Raw genomic sequence first — 17028 nt, forward strand, 5'->3', positions numbered from 1 at the left:
AATATTTATCTTGAAAAGAGGATAATGGGTTATACCTGCTTGGCTTATACGAAAGTGTGAGATTTCTTTCAGCTTTTGCAATCAGTCTCTTAGGGGACTGCCTGTGACATGCATCACATTCTGTTTAATGCTTATTTAATAATAAAATGGTTTTCTGTCTCTACCACCTCTGTAGAGAGGTTTTCTGGGTTGGAAGGTTTTGTTTTTTCATTATATTTCCCCAACCAACCCAGCAATGACACTGAGTCCCTCAGAGGTTACCTACCCTCCACACACTACAGTATTCACAACTCCTGTACCAGATGCACCCCAACACACACAGCACAGACACACCCCCTCCCACATGTCACACCTCCTACATTGCCTCCAATCATGACACTTGTTGACCTAAATAAAAGTCAGTTATTGTAGAGAATTCCCTGGCAGTCCAGTGGTTAGGACTCCTCACTTTCACTGCCAAGGGCCGGGGTTCAATCCCTGGTTAGAGATCCCTCAAGGGGAGTGGCACAGCCAAAAAGACAAACAAAACCAAAGTCAGTTATTTTTACCAGCAAGAATAGATTTATTCAGGAATAGCAGAGAACAAGGAAGTTACACCAAAAGCCATAGGCAAAGCCAACAAACAGAGAAGGTTACTGTATAGGGAAAAAAGGGAAGATATTGGGAGGGGTTGTTTTGAAGGAATGTCCACTGGAGAAAAGTAAGAGTTCAGGGTAATGATGGTTTCTCACTGTTCGAGTTGCTAGGGTAATGGTTTTTCTAGGAGATGAAATGTCCATCTTTTCCTCTTGGGACCTGTAACTGATGATTCTTCCCGGTCCGTGGTTCTTCCATTAGGGTCTGTAACTAACAGTTCTTCCTGTAATTGATGATGAGCGTCTTCAACTGACAACGGTCCCTGTAATTGATGAAAGCATCCCCTTCAACTGCATTTTGGAGAAAGTGAAGTCACTTAGTCATGTCCAACTCTTTGCGACCCCGTGGACTGTAGCCCACCAGGCTCCTCTGTCCATGGGATTCTCCAGGCAAGAATACTGGAGTGGGTTGCCATTTCCTTCTCCAGGGGATCTTTCCGACCCAGGGATCAAACCTGGGTCTCCTGCATTGCAGGCAGACGCTTTACCCTTTGAGCCACGAGGGAAGCATTTTAGTGAGGGTTTCCTTTATTAATTTTCACACCCCTGACACCTCACACTATACATGCCACACCATATTTCACACAGAACGCCCACCCAGCATACAGCCAATACCACCTGTCTCTCACACACATAGGGTTCACGTGGCTTGTGCTTCACACACCCATCCAATACAGCATCTTGACATCCACCCACATCCTATCCCATCCCCCTCTTCTACCACACTGATATCCACTACACATACACCTCAAGTTAGCCCAACATCTGAAGTCCTCCAAATAGACTCAGCCAAAGGCAAGACTGAAGTCACACAGGCCCAGCAGGTGGGGCTATTTCCCAAGGGACAAAGACTCTGGCTCTGGCAGTGTGGACTCCAAGGACTTCCCACTCCCAGGAAATCATCTTTTTGCAGCAAAGCTGGAAGAATAGAGACTGCACCAAAAGTCTTTCTGCCACCTTGGTCCCTACCTGAGCATGCTCAGCCTCTGTCGTGTCCAACTCTTTGCGACCCCATGGACAGTAGCCCGTCAGGCTCCTCCGTCCATGGGATTTTCCAGGCAAGAATACTGGAGCAAGTTGCCATTTTCTCCTCCAGAGGATCTTCCCAACCCAGGGACTGAACCCACGTCTCTTGTGTCTCCTGCATTGGCAGGCGGATTCTTTATTACTGTGTCACCTGGGAAGCCCCTCCCTACCTGAGAGGCTCCTGCAAACTAGGGGTGACTCTGAGGGCCTGAAATTTCCCTCAAGCCTGTCTCCCTAAATCCTGTTCACAAGATATAAGTGGTCCAGCACCTGCCAAAGAAAGAGATGATGGGGTGGGAAGTTGGGAAACTCTGGAGCGTGGCTGTCTTCTGAGCAGGTCCCTACGCTGGAGGAAGTCCTGACCCAAATGTTCTGGGTGGCCTCTGGCTCTTGGGACACAGAGGCCCTTAATAAATGCCAAATAATTATAATAGCTAGGACTTCCCTGGTGATCCAGTCGTTAAGACCCCATGCTCCCTATGCAGGGGGCCGGGTTTCAATCCCTGGTGAGAGAACTAGACCCCCAAGTGCCCCAACTACGATTCCTCATGGTGCAACAAAGATCAAAGATCCCGTGTGCCACAGCTAAGGCTCAGCACAGCCAAATTAGTAAATACATATTTTAAAAATAATAGTAAAAACAGCCAATGTTCGAGTGACTACTATGCCACCGTCACATGCTTCATATTTCACTTAAGGCTCATTAATGTAGCTATCATTACGATGGGTATTTTACAGACCAGGAAGCTGCAGCACAGACAGCTTGAGTCACACAGTCAGAATAGAGTGGGTCTGGGATCAAACCCAGGTAGTCTGATTCCAGAGCACTGGGCTGGAGTTGGCACACCTTGGCTCCTCTCTTCCCCCAAGCATTCCCCAGGTAACCGAGCTCACAAGACTCCTATTTTTGTCCCCCAAATCTCAGGACTTGCCAGAGTCCTTCACTCACTCCTCCTTTCCCACTCATTTCTTCATCTTTGCCATCCTCTGATTGGGTATCAGAGGTACAGAGAAGACCCAGACCTGAATTCACCCTCAAGGAGGAAGGATGTTTTCACCAGGAGTCACAAATTTACATGCTTCAGGCATAGACAGGAAACCTACATGAATGAAGCACGCTGGGTGAGAGGCAATAGAGAATGCTGGGGACTATGGCAATATGGAAAGTTTATATTAGTTGAAGGATAAGGTAGGCAGAGGGTGAATCTTGAGCTAGATGTGGGAATTTTATTTTATTTTTTGCCACATGGACTGCGTCCAAGATGGAAGCCCAAGGAAATGCTGAAGGTTCGTTTCCCAACCCCCACACTCCAAATATACACTATGCAAATATAACAGGAAGTATCACTTTCTTTCTTTTCTTTCTCTTAGTACATACCTGAGCTCAAATGCAGGACAGAATTTTCCCAGTGCTAGAAATCAAGAAGGAAATCAAAGTCACAGCAGTGAAACAGAAGCTCATTGAAATGCTAGGGTCCCTAAGATTGGAGTTTTAATGACCACCTGGGGACAGAGGTCAAGTTTGCAGTTTCAGGAAGAGCAGCGAGCTGAAACTAAGCCCCCTGCACAAAGCTGGGAGCTGAGAAAAGACTGTATGTCCTGGGCACAGAAGACAGAGGGGGAAAAAAATCCATCCACAAACCTTGGGATACAGCTTGGAAAAAGTCATCAGAATTCCCGGAGCCACTGGAGTATGGGTTTGGATTCAGACCAAACCTCTAGGGTAAAAGCTTGCTCTGAATAAAATGATAAGAAACCTGTGTAGCCTGTAAAACTGTGGCAGAAGCCAAATCAAGCTGGCCCCAGGAGATGTGAGTGGGGCCCAGGGAACTCAGAGGACTCCTGCAGGAGAAACAAAGAATGCTTCCATGGTGACATCGCCATGTACAGATGACAGTAATCACCTCCTCCCTAATCCTACTTTATAACTGGGCACACTGAGGGTCAGTGATTTTGAGTAAGTTACTTAAAGTCAGTTAGCAATTAAAGTATTTAATTTCTCGGTGTCTCAGTCTTCTCGGCTTTAAGGCAATAATAACTTTAGTTTAGCTTCCTCATAGGATTGTCATAAAAATAAAACGAGATGCTACTTGTAAAGCATTTATTAATATTAGAACTATTATGCCTGATACATCATCCTATGAGGAAGGTATATTAAAATAGCTAAAATCAAAGTGTTAGTTGCTTAGTAGTGCCCGACACCACGACCCCATGGACTATAGCCTGCCAGGCTCCTCTGTCCATGGAATTCTCTAGGCAAGAATACTGGAGTGGGTTGCTATTTCCTACTCCAGGGGATTTTCCCAACTCAGGGATCAAACTCGGGTCTCCTGCATTGCAGGCAGATTCTTAATGTCTGAGCCACCAGGGAAAAAGTAAGTTTTAAAGTTTCACAGACAAGAAAGAACAGTCTCAACAATAAACATAGGACATTATGAAGAACTGGAGTATTAATAAAAGGAATTCTAGGACTTCCCTTGTGGTTAAGGTGGTTGAGAATCCCCCTGAAAATGCAGGGGACATGGATTCGATCCCTGATCCAGAAAGATTCCACATGCCACAGAGCAACTAAGCCCATGCACCCTAGAGCTCCGTGCTCTGCAACAAGAGAAGCCACTGCAATGAGAAGCCTACACACCCGCATGAAGAGTAGCCCCACTCACCGCTACTAGAGAAAGCCTGCTTGCAGCAACGAAGACCCAGTGCAACAAAAAATTTAAAAAAAAAAAAAAAAAGATGTATGGCTGAGTCCCTTTGCTGTCTACCTGAAACGATTACAACATTGTTAATCAGCTATACTCCAATACAAAACAAAAAGTTTAATTGAAAAAGAAAAGGAACTCTAGAAATAAAAATGTGGGTATTGAAAAAGTCTAGGCAGCCTTACAGAGAGCAGGAGAGGGGCTAGGATTCAGATACCAATTTTCAGAAGAGCACCAGAGCTGGGGCAGCCAGGCAGAAGATACCAAAACTGTCAATGACCGAGTCCATCTTTGCCTGAGACAGGAATCTGGGTGTGGTGGAGCTTGCTACATCGTAGTTTCAGAGCCTGGAGACTTTTAGTTCTGAAGTCTTCGTGTCTGTGGTTTACATCACAGGCAGTTTACCAGGTAACAGAACAGGAGCCAGGTTTCTGGATTCAGCTCTGTGACATGCTAGTCATGTGACCTGGCCTCTCTGATTCTCAGTTTGCCATCTACAAAACTGCACTTAGGAAGGGAGGGTGTCAAGAATGATATAGGTTCTGGAATTAGACTGCCAGAGTTCAAATCCTGACCCCAATCTTTATTAACTAGGCAAGCCTTGAGCACGTAATTTAGTGTCTCTGCCTCAGTTTCCTCATCTATGAAATAAGGTTGTTCGTGAAGGCAAAATGAGTTAATATACAGAAACATACATACACATGTAATAAATATAAAATACTTTTATACAGTCTTGGCACATAAGAGCTCAATAATCTTGTGAGGTGATTGGAAAGATTATATGCATTCATTGATGTCAGACTATAGCAGACACTCAGTAACTAATAGTGATGGGACTTCCCTATGGCTAAGACTCTGTGCTCCCAAAGCAGGGGACCAGAGTTCGAGCCCTGGTCAGTGAACTAAGATCCTACATGCCATGGACAACTAAGCCCACATGCCACAACTAAAGAGAGCCATGTGCTGCAAAGACTGAACCCTTTAGAGCCCATGCTCTGCAACAGGAGAAGCCCATGCTCCGCAGTGAAGAGCCTACATAGCAGAGGGGGAAAATGCCGAAGCTAAGAGCCCACATGCCGCATCCAACGCTGCAGATCCGGAGTGCTACAACTAAGACCTACCACAGCCAAATACATAAAATAATAAATGGTAGTGATGACTGCCAATTCCTGGATTGCTTCCTCTTCAGTTGGCGCCCCTCGTACAACTGTTGAATGAACCATGATTGAATGCCTGAATGGCGGGAATGGCAGGCAAGTAAAGGAGATGAGTGCAGGTTAAGTCATGGGGGGAAAGGCCCTGTGGTCCCCAAGACACAGTTCTCGCTGGATTCCAGAGGGGCTGGGAGCACAAGCGTTCGCATCTTCCCTTCCCCTCCCCAACAAGGGCACTATGTCCCAGGACTGGAAGAGCTCACTGAGTTTGGGCTTCCCAGGTGGCTCAGTGATAAAGAATCTGCCTGCCAATGCAGGAGACACAGGAGACATGGGTTTGATCCCTGGGTCGGGAAGATCCCCTGGAGGAGAAAAATGGCCACCCACTTCAATATTCTTGCCTGGGATATCCCATGAAAAGAGGAGCCTGGTGGGCTACAGTCCATGGGGTTGAAAAGAGTCAGGCATGACTGAGCGACTGAGCACACAAACACACACAGTTTATTTGGGGAGTGCAAAGGGGGCTGAAGTTTCACTTGTACACACACACACACACACAGTTATGTGCATCCAAAGGTTGACATAACTTCGCTCCAGAGCTGACACTGTCTTCTTGGGGTCCCAGATTTCAAAGTAGGGTGAGGACCTCAGGGCCCTGAAGAGGCCCAGGCTATGCAGAAGAAAGGGTGATGGAAAATGGGTCCAGCAGAGAGCACCCCACTTCCATCCCTTTTCATCTCCCTCCTTTCGCATCCTTGGAGGGCAGTTCCCAGCTCACCTGAAGGGAGTCACCTTGTGCTCCACCCTATTCGAGCCCCTCCTCCCCATGCCGGTTCTGGTCCATCGGGATTATCCATGTTCTCATAAGAGTCTGCATCTGGTCAGAACCAGGAAGGAGTAAGATGGAAGTAGAGCCTGAAGTCAGCCAAGAGGGAGGAAGTCTCGGAGGACCACAGGAGGTGGCAGAAGATGCACCTACCTTCCTCATGATTGGCACCAGGCTGGGCTCGAACGAAGCGGAGCTGGGGAGCTGCATATAAGATCCCTCTCATATCCTCATAGGATTGGGACCCTGTGTGGGCAGGGCACAGAGAGTTGGAGGCCTAGGAGCCATCCTGGGGACTTGGGGAAGGAAAGTGCAGCCTAAGATATGGAGGGGGCTCTTAGAGACTTGAGCAATATTGTGCTAGGAAGGGTTAGCACCAGGTTCTGGGCCCTTGTTCATTGTAAGTTTTGGTCACATGTGGGTTAGATTACATTCATGGTCAGAGAAAAAGTCAAGAACAGAACTGGAAGGAGTCAGAGTCAGAGTTGTCAGGAGGTTGTACAGAGAGTTTGGGTCAAAGCTGAGGTCTGCACTGGGGCTGGGGTGAGCTGGAGGTCAAAATCCAGGCTGGAAGTGCATTGAGACTGGGGCTGCTGTTGATAGGGATGGAGGTGGATATTGGGGGTCAGGATAGGCCGTGGGGTCAATGCTGAAGTTAGGGTTAGGAGTCCAGTCTAAGGTCAGGATTGGGCCTGGGTTGGGGGTCAGTGCCAAGGTCAAGGTGGGGCCTGATTTCAGAGCCAGGGCCACATCAACCCAATCTGGGCAAGACAGGCAGGTCCCAAGCACTTCTCACCGAGGGAGGTTGCCTCCCTGCTGGGGTCCCAGGCTGATCCATGGGGGCTCAGCAAGTCTGGAGAAGGAAGAGGGAAGTCATTTCTGGCTTTTGGGTTACACACACACCCACCCACCCCACAGGAACGTGACCATCCTCACACACACCTGTTGTCCTGGTGACGGTCGGGGCCAGTTCTTCATCTTCATTCTCATAAGACTCAGCTCCTGCAGGAAAAAGAGAACTCCAGGGACCACTCCTTCCTGCAGGGGATTCCCAGCCCCGTGGGTTCTCCCGAGTCTCCGAGGCCCCACGACGTCTCCAGATTACCGTTAGAGAAGGAGTCTTCATCCTGAGGATCCAAACTCCCGTCCTCAGGGTTCTCATAGCCGCTGCCATCTGGTGGGAAAGGAGAGGCATCCAACGACGGCCCACAGCCCACGGCCCCGAGGAGGTGAGGATGGGGGAGGGCAGTCTTACCTTGGGAGAGTTGGTCCTGCCCAAGGTTGGAGTCGTTCTCGTAAAACTCGGAGCCCTCTTCACTGTCCGGCTCCTCGTAGGCCTCCCCTTCCTCTTCTTCTGGGCCTGGGGTTCGGGGATGGAGGTGGGAACCGGGTCACGGGCCCCCCTCCTCTAGGCCCCAGTCTACTGTTGCTACCCCAGACCGTTCCGACACCTCTCATGTGAGTAATCACCACCCCCATCAATCACCAGTTCCTGGCGGGCTCCGGGACCCCGCGGCTCTGGCCTCCTGGACGTCGCTGCGCGGGTTTCCATAGGACGGCGCGGCGGCTCCGAGGCCCGCAGCCCACCGCAGGGCGCGTCCTGGCGGGTGAGAAGAGATGGAGGCGGTCAGGGCTACGGGCGGAGGATGCTTTCGGGCCCTGCTGAAGGACTCCGCGTCTTGGTACCCAGCCTTGAGCGAGGGCAGAGGCGGGACCTAAATATAGACGCGAGGTTCTGCTCTCGCAACCAGACTTAGGCTCTCGAGTCCTGGGGGCGGGGATATGAGTTCTGAGGGCGGGCCTTAGTCCTGGGGGCGGGTCTCAGATGTGGGTGGTCTCAGCGTCGCGGGGGCGGGCTCTTCACTGAGGGCGACGCTCCGGGTGCGGGAAGACTTGGAGCTCAGGAGATTGGAGGAAAATGGGTGGGATGCCCGCTCTGGGTCAGGTACCTACCCGTGCCAGAGTGGGGCATGGAGAGGGAAAGCATGTTTCCGTACTGGCTGTTGGCCCCGTTTCCCGGGGGAGGCGTCACTTTGAAGAACCTGGGGGAGGAAAGGGGAGTTGCACTTGAGGCCAGGCCTCAAGATTCAGGCTAGGCTTCCCTGGTGGCTCAGTGGTAAAGAATAAGCCTGCCAATGCAGGAGACACGGGTTTGATCCCTGATCCTGGAAGATCCCACATGCCGCAACTGAGCCTGTGCGCCACAACTATGGAGTCTGTGCTCTAGAGCCCCCAAACCGCAACTACTGAGTCTTTGCGCTGCAACTGCTGAAGCTTGGTCACCCTAGAGCCAGTGCTCCACAACGAGAAGCCACCGCAATGAGAAGCTCGGGCACCACAGCTAGAGAGTAGCGCCCACTCTCAGCAGCTAGAGAAAAGCCCGCAGAGCAATGAAGACCCAGCACAGCCAAAAATAAATAAATATAACTATTTTTTAAAAAGATTCAGGCTAAACCCTTAGAGGTTAAAACGTGGTCACTTGTTGAAACTTCCCTGGTGGTCTGGTGGCTAAGACTTGCTCCCAGCGCAGGGGGGCAGGTTCCATCCCTGATTGGGGAACTAGATCCCACATGTTGTAACCAAGAGTATGCATGCCACAACTAAAGATTCCGCATGCAGCAGGGAAGATCAAGGATCCTGCATGCCTGAACTAAGACCCAGTGAAGCAAAAAAAAAAATAATAAAGTGTGATCACTTGTTATTAGTTAGCACCTCTCTTCTGACATAGTGAAGCCACTTAGCAGCAGCAGCTTCTGACATAGCCTACAGAGGGATCTGTGATCATCCAAGGAGGACTTCACAGAGGAGGTAGATTTGGTGCTGGTCTTTGAAGGCTGGGCAGCATTTCAACCATAGAGATGGAGGAAAGACACCGCGAGCAGAGGAAACTGAGAGCATAGCGTAAAGTGAAAGTGTAGGAGTGAGAGCCTGGAGGGCACTGGAATAATTACCTTCTAGTGGGATCTGTCATTCGCTTTCTTTTCCTCCTCAGGATCAGGGCTGATGGGAGTTAAGGGCAATGATCAGAGGAGAAACTCAAGAGTGAAGATTTGGGAGATGCTGGGGAGATAACTTGGAGGAGAAAGGAGTTTAAATTTCAAAGGGCTCGGGTAGTTTGGGGAGGATAGGAAAGGAGGGAGGGCAGGACTCTGAGGTCTGTTGGGGAGGTGTGGGAGGGAAAATGGTTGTCAGACTGGCCAGAGTGGGCTCTCCTGAGGAAGGAGGGGTAAGGCTTGGGAAGACAAACATGACTCACCTCTTCGAAGATAAAGAAAACCCACCAGGGAAGTCAGGCAGAAGATCAGATAAATTAAAGTCACGACAGGGACTTTCCAGGCACCAGTCTCCAGCAGCCAATGCCATACTGGTAGGGGGAAGGAGCTATGAGATGAAGACCCCAGGCTGGCATCTTGCTTTTCAGCCTCAGTTCCTCAAAGCGCCATAGGTCTGAGAAATCCTGGCCAGATATAGATCCTCAACACCCCAAGCTACACGGAGGGCTCTCCTCCCTCCCTCTGAGGACCTGGAACCTCGCACAGGGCCTGGAGCGGCATCTGTTAAGCAAACCATTGACAAACTATGACTATCGTCAGATGCCATGTTAGGATTTAGAGGAGCAAGATGATCAGCTTCCTGCTGCAGCTAAGAACAGCTATGGTCAGTGTGAAGGGCAGAGTGGGGTTCACAAGGTTAGAGGTGGGATGTGCCATGTGCTGAGGTTAAGTTAGCAGGGAAAATTCAGGTTGAGTGTGAGAGTTGTGGTTGCAGTAGCACAGTAGGATTGAATGAAGGCAGACAGAATGTGCAGAACATTATGACCAATTTGATGGACGGGTAAGAAAAAAGGAAGGATGCCCAGGTTCCTGGCTTGGGCCTGTGGGCAGGTGTCTTTCACTTACACAGGGTCACCCAGAAGACTATCGAGTTTGATTTTGTAAAAGTTGAGCTTGCACTGTCCATGGGATATCAAATGGCAATTCCAGGTGTTGGCTGGGTGTGGGGTGTGATGGAGCCTGAAACTGAGTCACAAGGCATGGTGGCCTAAAGAGGCATGGGAGTAAAGGAAGTCAGATAGGATGCGGGAGTGTAGACAGACATAAGAAGGGGGCTCAGGGCTTCAACAGTGAGGCTTGAGGGAGGGAGGAAAACTCCCCCAAAGTTTATGGGAAGAAATAACCAGTGGTAGGAGAAGACAGGGAAAAGTGGGTGTCTCGGAAGCAAGGGAGGAAAAGAGTTGGGGTCGGTGTTCAGTGTAGAGGTTGGAGTTTGGGATGATGAGGCTGGTACTAGGTCTCAGGTCAAGGGGCCAAGGTTGCCTAGCATCCATTTCTTCCCTCTCCTCAGCCAGCCCTCCCTGCCCCAGCCACTCAGATGAGTCACAGTTGGAAGAAACTCTACCTGACTGGGCAGTGACCTTCAGCTGCATCTGGGTGGTCTTGTTGCCGTGGTTACAACGATAGATGTCAGCATCTTGAGCTGTAGCTTCGGGCAGTAACAGAACCACCTTTCCCCCAAGGGTGCCCATGACCCACATCTCTCTGAGCTGGGCATGTTCGCTCACATATAGGCTCAGCAATTTGACCTCAGGCTTCATGGGATGCTTGTGGATCCAGGAGACGGAGCCTCTGACCAGGGAGGTACGGGAGGCCCCACAGGATAGCAAGAGCGTGGAGCCCGGGGCCACAGTGAGGTCTGGGGCAGGGAGAGCCACGGCTAGGAAGGTGTAATCCTTGGGGTGGGGGGTCCTCCTCCCCTGCAGATCATCCAGTTCCCAGTCACCTTCCCCCCTCTTCCTGGCACCCCCCATCACCTTACCACGGTTGTCACTCTGGTTCAATGTGCTGTTAGGTGGAGCACAGGCCCGGTCTGTGTGTGAGATCTCCTTAAAGTGGTCCCTGCCCCACACATGCAGCTGGGACTTTGTGGGGTGACCAGAAGTGGGCCTGGGGCCCTTCCCCAGGTCACAGCTCGGGTCATTGAGGTCTGAAGCATTCCACCGGAACAGTTTCCCTGGGAAGATACCCAGAACCAGAATACAGAGACATCCAGGAGAGGAGGAGAGATACGGAGACCCAGAAAGGTAGATGCAAAGACCCAGAGAGAGACAGAGAAAGAGCGACTCAGAGAAAAGAGTGAAAAACACAGAGCCACACGGCGCTGACGTCATAAAGCCACAGGGGGTTTTAGAAGCCACCTAAAACTAGCTCCCAGCTTGTCTCTCGGCCCCTCCGGCCCCTCCCTCCGGATTCATTTCAGCTGCTGGACCTCCTCCATCTCTGGTGGGCCTCCCTCTTCTCACTCAGCCCTCCCTGCCCCAGCCCGGACCTCACCGCTGCCCTGCACGCTGACCGTCCAGCCGGGCTGCCAGCCCTGCTCAGAAGGCTGGCCTGGCTGGCACAGGTAGAAGCCCCCCATATGTTTGGAGACATTGAAGAGGAACAGCATGGTTCCCTGGGGCTCCTTCAGGGTGCCCAGAGGCCCCACATGGATGCCCAGGCCTGGTAACCCTAGGGTCAACATTAAGAAGGGTGTTGTTGATTGGGAGCCCCGAAACCAGGCCAGTTTTTCAGGGGGACCAGCCGAGGAAGCTTCGAGGCATGGCAGCACAGCATTGCCTCCCTCTGTGGAGAGAGAGAGAGAGAGACAGGGTGGGGTGGCAGGGTGGAAGCGGGGAGAAAGGAACCCCCAGCCCCCTTCACTCCTCACTCTGGGTGAGGAGCCCCTAATCCCCACAGCAGGGAGTGGGTGAGTCCTCAGAGTCTTTCCAATCCTCCCCTGGATTTTACAGATAACAAAATGGAGGCCCAGAGAGGGTAGGTGACTCGGCCAAGGGCACCCAGCCGGAACCCAGATTTCCAACACTTCCATCCACCTCTGCCCTCCGGACATACCTTTAGCCTCCACTAGGCGTGGATCCTCGGGTCTGACTCCCACAGGGGCAAGGAAGAGGAGGAGGAAGAGGAGAGGAGGTGGCATGGTGGCCAGACTCCCCGGGGCGCCCGGCTTCGCCGCGCGGGGGATGCTGGGGCAGGCGGGGACCCGGTGGGCACTGAACCATGGGCGTGTGTGGGGGCGGGCGGGCAGTCCCCCCAGAGAGGAAGGGGTGGTCACGCCTCAGGCCCAGTCTCCATGCACCCCTCCAGAACCACAAAACTCGCCTCCTCCCTGCTACCCCGTTTTATTTTCATCTCAGCACTTACCACCATGTGAATGACCTTGTCTGTGTGTTTCCTTATTTGATCGCTTTCTGTCCCCCACCCGCCTCGAATGTAAGCCTCTTGTGACAAAGATTGTCCGGTTCAGACTGTACACATGGTGCCCCAGAACAGGGCTTGGCATGCTGTAGTTGCCCAAGGAATATTTGTTGAATGAGTGGGTTCAGACTCCTTTCTTCTCCCCCTCCTCCCTCATTCAACCTCAGGCTCTGAATTCATTTCCTTTCACACACACATACCAACCCCCTTCATTCATTCAACCAACATCTCTTGGGTCTTCTTCCACCTCCATACAATCAGCCTATCACAAATAAGGTGGGATCCGGCAGACCTGAGTGAATCCTCTGCCTCTGCCGCTTGGCTAAATGTCCTCATCTTTCCAAGCCTGAGCTTCATTCTCTTTATCAACTGGGGATAATAATAGTACTATCCAAATATTATTTGTGGAGATTAAACCGGATGATATACATACAGCAGTAGCCCAGCACAGCACATAGCAAGCCCTCTTTGTCCATGAGAGATGGGGTCCATTAAGAGCTAAGGGTTCAAGTCATTTTGCCACTGGGGCTCCTTTGCCGCAGTCCTGAGAAATGACTGATAGTTAATGCCCCTTTGTCTCCAGATCTCCCCCCGTGAAGCCTTTTGCTTCAGCTATGGAAGGAACCCATTCAGAAATGGGAAGACTGAGGCCCCCCCAAAGGGCAGGGTGTGTCTAAGAGCACAAATTCCGCTGGTGGTATAATTAGACATCAGAAGGCAGGAGTCTTGACTCTTAAATCTTTTCTCTGTCTCACACAAACCCCCGTCTCTTCCCACCCTGCTTTTCTTCTCTCTCTCACCTCGCCCCACCCCTGCATGTGAAGCTCTGTGTCTATCACTGCTGCAGTCACGCAGGGAAAAGGGCCAGGGACCCAGGAGACCGGCCCTCTCAGTTGCTGGTTCCCAGGCCCGTCTCACTGGGCTGTGGCTTCCTGTTTGCCTGAGTTGAACCTCAGGGGACCCTCCAGCTGCCAGGCCCCCCACTTCCCTTTGGTAGGGTTGGGGTAGCTGCAGGGGAAAGACTGGGGCATTGGGAGAATGGAGGGGGTGAGGGAGCAGGAGTCCGTGTGCCTTTCATTCAACAGAATCTCTCTAATCCCTTCACTGGCTACTCAGCTGCCTCACACGCCCGAGCCTTCTTGCTAAAGCTTGTCAGCCCCCTGCTTAGAACATTCCAACGACGGTCATCTGCCTAAAGTCAACATTCCAAACCACGGCCTCCAAAGGTCTGAGTGAGGCTACCCATGACTACATTTGCTGTCTCAGCCCTCTGACAGTCTGCCCCCACTCAGGGCCTCTGCACTTGCTGCTCTTCTTCCTGGAACGACACTCGGCTCTGCGCTCCACTGGCTCCTTTCCATCACTCAAGTCTCTGTTCAAACCTTACTTCCTCCCAGAGACCTTCCCTGACACCCCAGGTACTTTTTTAAAAAATTATTTATTTGGCTGAGCTGGGTCTTAGATGCTGCTTGTGGGATCTTTTGTTTAGGCATGCCAACTCTTAGTTGCAGCATGTGGGATCTATTAATAGTTCCCTGTCCAGGGATCAAACCCAAGGCCCCTGCATTGGGAGCATGGAATCTTAGCCATTGGACCACCAGGGAAGTCCCACCCCCGGGACTTTTAATTTCACACCTCTTTTATTTCCTTCCCAGCATTTATTTGCCCCAGTCCCAAAGTCTGCTTGTTTATTTTTCAAGTCTTCTCATTGGCCTCCTGCCCTAGATTATTCGCTCTGCTACAACAAGGGTCTTTATTTCACTGACATCCAGAAGGTGCTCATTAAGTGTTGGTTATATAAAGGAAGGAAGTTAGTTATGGTCACCAAAGGGGAAAGGGAGGGGGGTTATACACTAGGAGTATGGGATTAACAGATACAGACTGCTATACAAAAAATAGATAAGAAATAAGGATTTACTGTATAACTCAGGAAACTCTATTCAAAATCTTGTAATAACCTATATTGGAAAATAATCTGAAAAAATATGTGTATATAATTGAATCACTTTGCCATACACCTGAAACTAACCCAATATTGTAAATCAATTATAAAAAATTTAAAAATGAAAAGGAAAGGAAGTTGGGAAGAGTGACAGAAAACTTTTCTCTTTCCCCCATGTACAAAGTCACCAAAGTTAGTCTATTTCTGATCCTTAATAACTCTAGTGTCAGTTTCCCCCTATTTTGGACACTTCTCAACCAGAATAATTTCAACAGCTTCGTTTATTTATTTGGCTGCATCAGGTCTTAATTGGAGCACACGGGATTTAGTCCCCAGACCAGGACTTGAATCCCAGCTCCCCACATTGGGAGCTTAGAGTCTTAGCCACTGGACCACCAGGAAAGTCCCTCAACAGCTTCTCCTTTGGGCTCTCTGTCCTCTACCTTTTAATTCCCATCCATATTGCTCACAGAGCGATATTCCTTGGGATCAGCCGTGTGCTTCCCCTGCTCAACAGCCTTCAATGACTCCCAGGGTTTCAGGTTAAAATCCAAACCTGACAGTTGACTTACTTACAGGCATCATTTCATGTCCTCATTTCATGCCTTTCCCAAGAAACCCTGCTGCATATACAGGGAATCTGGACTTTATTCTGAGGGCAAGAGGCTCTTGGGGATTTGTACGCTAGGAGTTGACCTGGTCAGATTTATATTTTCTAAAACTCTCCTTGCCGCAGTGGCAGAGGAGGGGGTTGGAGGGAGTCCAGAGAGATCAGAAAGGGAAGTGTTCATTCATTCATTCACCAAATATTTACTACTTTAACAGTCAGTGTTACGGTTTATTTATTATTACTATTTTGGCTGTGCTGACTTTCTCTAGTTGTGGATATCGGACTTCTCATTGCGGTCGCTTCTCTTGTTGTGGAGTATGGACCCTAGGGCGAGCAGGCTTCAGTAGTTGCACCACCTGGGCTTCAGCAATCGTGGCACACGGGCTTAGCTGTGCCACAGCATGTGGAATCTTCCCAGACTAGGGATGGAATCCATGTCCCCTGAAAGGCAAGGCGGCTTCTTAACCACTAGACAGCCAGGGAAGTCCTGTTTACTACTGTTTATTTACCAGACACTGTGCTGCTGCTGCTGCTGCTGCTAAGTCGCTTCAGTCGTGTCCGACTCTGTGTGACCCCAGAGACGGCAGCCCACCAGGCTCCCCCAGCCCTGGGATTCTCCAGGCAAGAACACTGGAGTGGGGTGCCATTTCCTTTTCCAATGCATGAAAGTGAAAAGTGAAAGTGAAGTCACTCAGTCGTGTCCAACTCTTAGCGACCCCATGGACTGTAGCCTACCACTACCAGGCTCCTCCGTCCATGTGATTTCCCAGGCAAGAGTACTGGAGTGGGCTGCCATTGCCTTCTCCAAGACACTGTGCTAGGTGCTGGGAAATAACAGGGGACAAGAAAGACAAGATTCTTAATTTCATGGAGCTCTGATTCAAGTCCTGGGGCCACAGAAGGCTAAAGGGGGCCAGGTAATAAAGTGAATCAATAAACAACTGGTTTGTTTATTATTAACCAATAAACAAATGGTGAGATGTCTCTAACGTGATTTAATGGACAGATTATTGAGCTGGTGACTTAAGACAGCGTGATCAGGGACGGCTTCACTGAAGAGGTGACTTTTAAAAACATTATTTATTCTTCCTTTTGATTGTATCAAGTCTTCGTTGCCATGTGGAGGCTTTCTCTAGTTGCAGTGTGTGGGCTTCTCATTAAGGTTGTGGAGCACAGGCTCTAGGCAGTTGGGCTTCAGCAGCTGCAGCATCTGGGCTCAGTAGTTGTGGCTCATGGGCATAGTTGCTCTGCTCTGTGGTATCCTCCAGGACCAGGAAGCAAACCTGTGTCCCCTGCATTGGCAGGCGGACTCTTATCCACTGCACCACCGGGAGGTCCGAGGAGGTAACTTCTGAGCCAGGACCTGGGGTGGAGAAAGCTTGGTGTGTTCAAGCAAGGTCATGTTTAGTCTCTAAAAAAACTGTCATACCCTTCCAGAAAGTGGCTATATCATTTTACATTCCCATCAGGAGTACTTGAGAAGCTGTTTCTCCATCTATTTACCAGCATTTGATATTACTACTCTTTTTAAATTTTAGCCATCCTGGTAGGTGTGCAAATAGGAAATTTGAACTTCTCTAACGATGGACGCGAGTCTGAGTGAACTCTGAGAGTTGGTGATGGACAGGAAGGCCTGGCGTGCTGCAATTCATGGGGTCGCAAAGAGTCAGAAACGACTGAGCCACTGAACTGAACTGAACTGAATGGCTAATGAGGTTGGGTATCCTTTTTCATGCTCAATTTGCCACCTACATTAGTGAAACTCGTGTCCTTTGCCCATTTTCAAATTGGATTGAACTAGATTTTAAGCGGGGATGAGACATGATCTGTTTTCCAAAGATCACTCTAACTGCTTTGAGAATTAACTAAGGGGCCCAAA

The 17028-nt window shown here is 50.1% G+C and overlaps 1 protein-coding gene across 7 annotated transcripts; it reads right to left on the minus strand.

Annotated features, from left to right (window-relative positions):
• CD19 (CD19 molecule) lies at positions 539–12350 on the minus strand. 7 transcript variants are annotated; one of them, XM_013974717.2, is made up of 15 exons: positions 12235–12339; positions 11674–11964; positions 11159–11353; positions 10742–11035; positions 9600–9707; positions 9295–9343; positions 8297–8385; positions 7830–7943; positions 7599–7703; positions 7449–7517; positions 7286–7345; positions 7140–7196; positions 6497–6589; positions 6296–6394; positions 539–926 (listed from the first exon to the last, which is right to left on the minus strand). In XM_013974717.2, the coding sequence occupies exons 1-14, from the start codon at positions 12317–12319 to the stop codon at positions 6306–6308; spliced, it is 1698 nt and encodes a 565-aa protein (XP_013830171.1). In that variant the 5' UTR covers positions 12320–12339; the 3' UTR covers positions 539–926; positions 6296–6305. The 7 variants fall into 7 exon arrangements, with proteins under 7 accessions (XP_013830171.1, XP_013830170.1, XP_005697700.1 ...); XM_013974716.2 differs by adding an exon at positions 3040–3073 and having other exon boundaries at positions 10742–11353; XM_005697644.3 differs by adding an exon at positions 3040–3073 and having other exon boundaries at positions 821–898; positions 10742–11353.

This window comes from Capra hircus, chromosome 25, assembly GCF_001704415.2.
Source record: "Capra hircus breed San Clemente chromosome 25, ASM170441v1, whole genome shotgun sequence".
NCBI lineage: Eukaryota > Metazoa > Chordata > Mammalia > Artiodactyla > Bovidae > Capra > Capra hircus.

What these genes read in the sequence shown, in the direction of transcription:
- CD19 (XM_005697643.3), bottom strand. Translation starts at nt 12,319, where the DNA reads ATGCCACCTCCTCTCCTCTTCCTCCTCCTCTTCCTTGCCCCTGTGGGA. An exon ending in CATGCCCCACTCTGGCACGG is followed by an intron (nt 7,944 to 8,296) that starts GTAGGTACCTGA and finishes CTCACCCGCCAG; the next exon opens with GACGCGCCCTGCGGTGGGCT. An exon ending in GCAGGACCAACTCTCCCAAG is followed by an intron (nt 7,518 to 7,598) that starts GTAAGACTGCCC and finishes CTTTCCCACCAG; the next exon opens with ATGGCAGCGGCTATGAGAAC.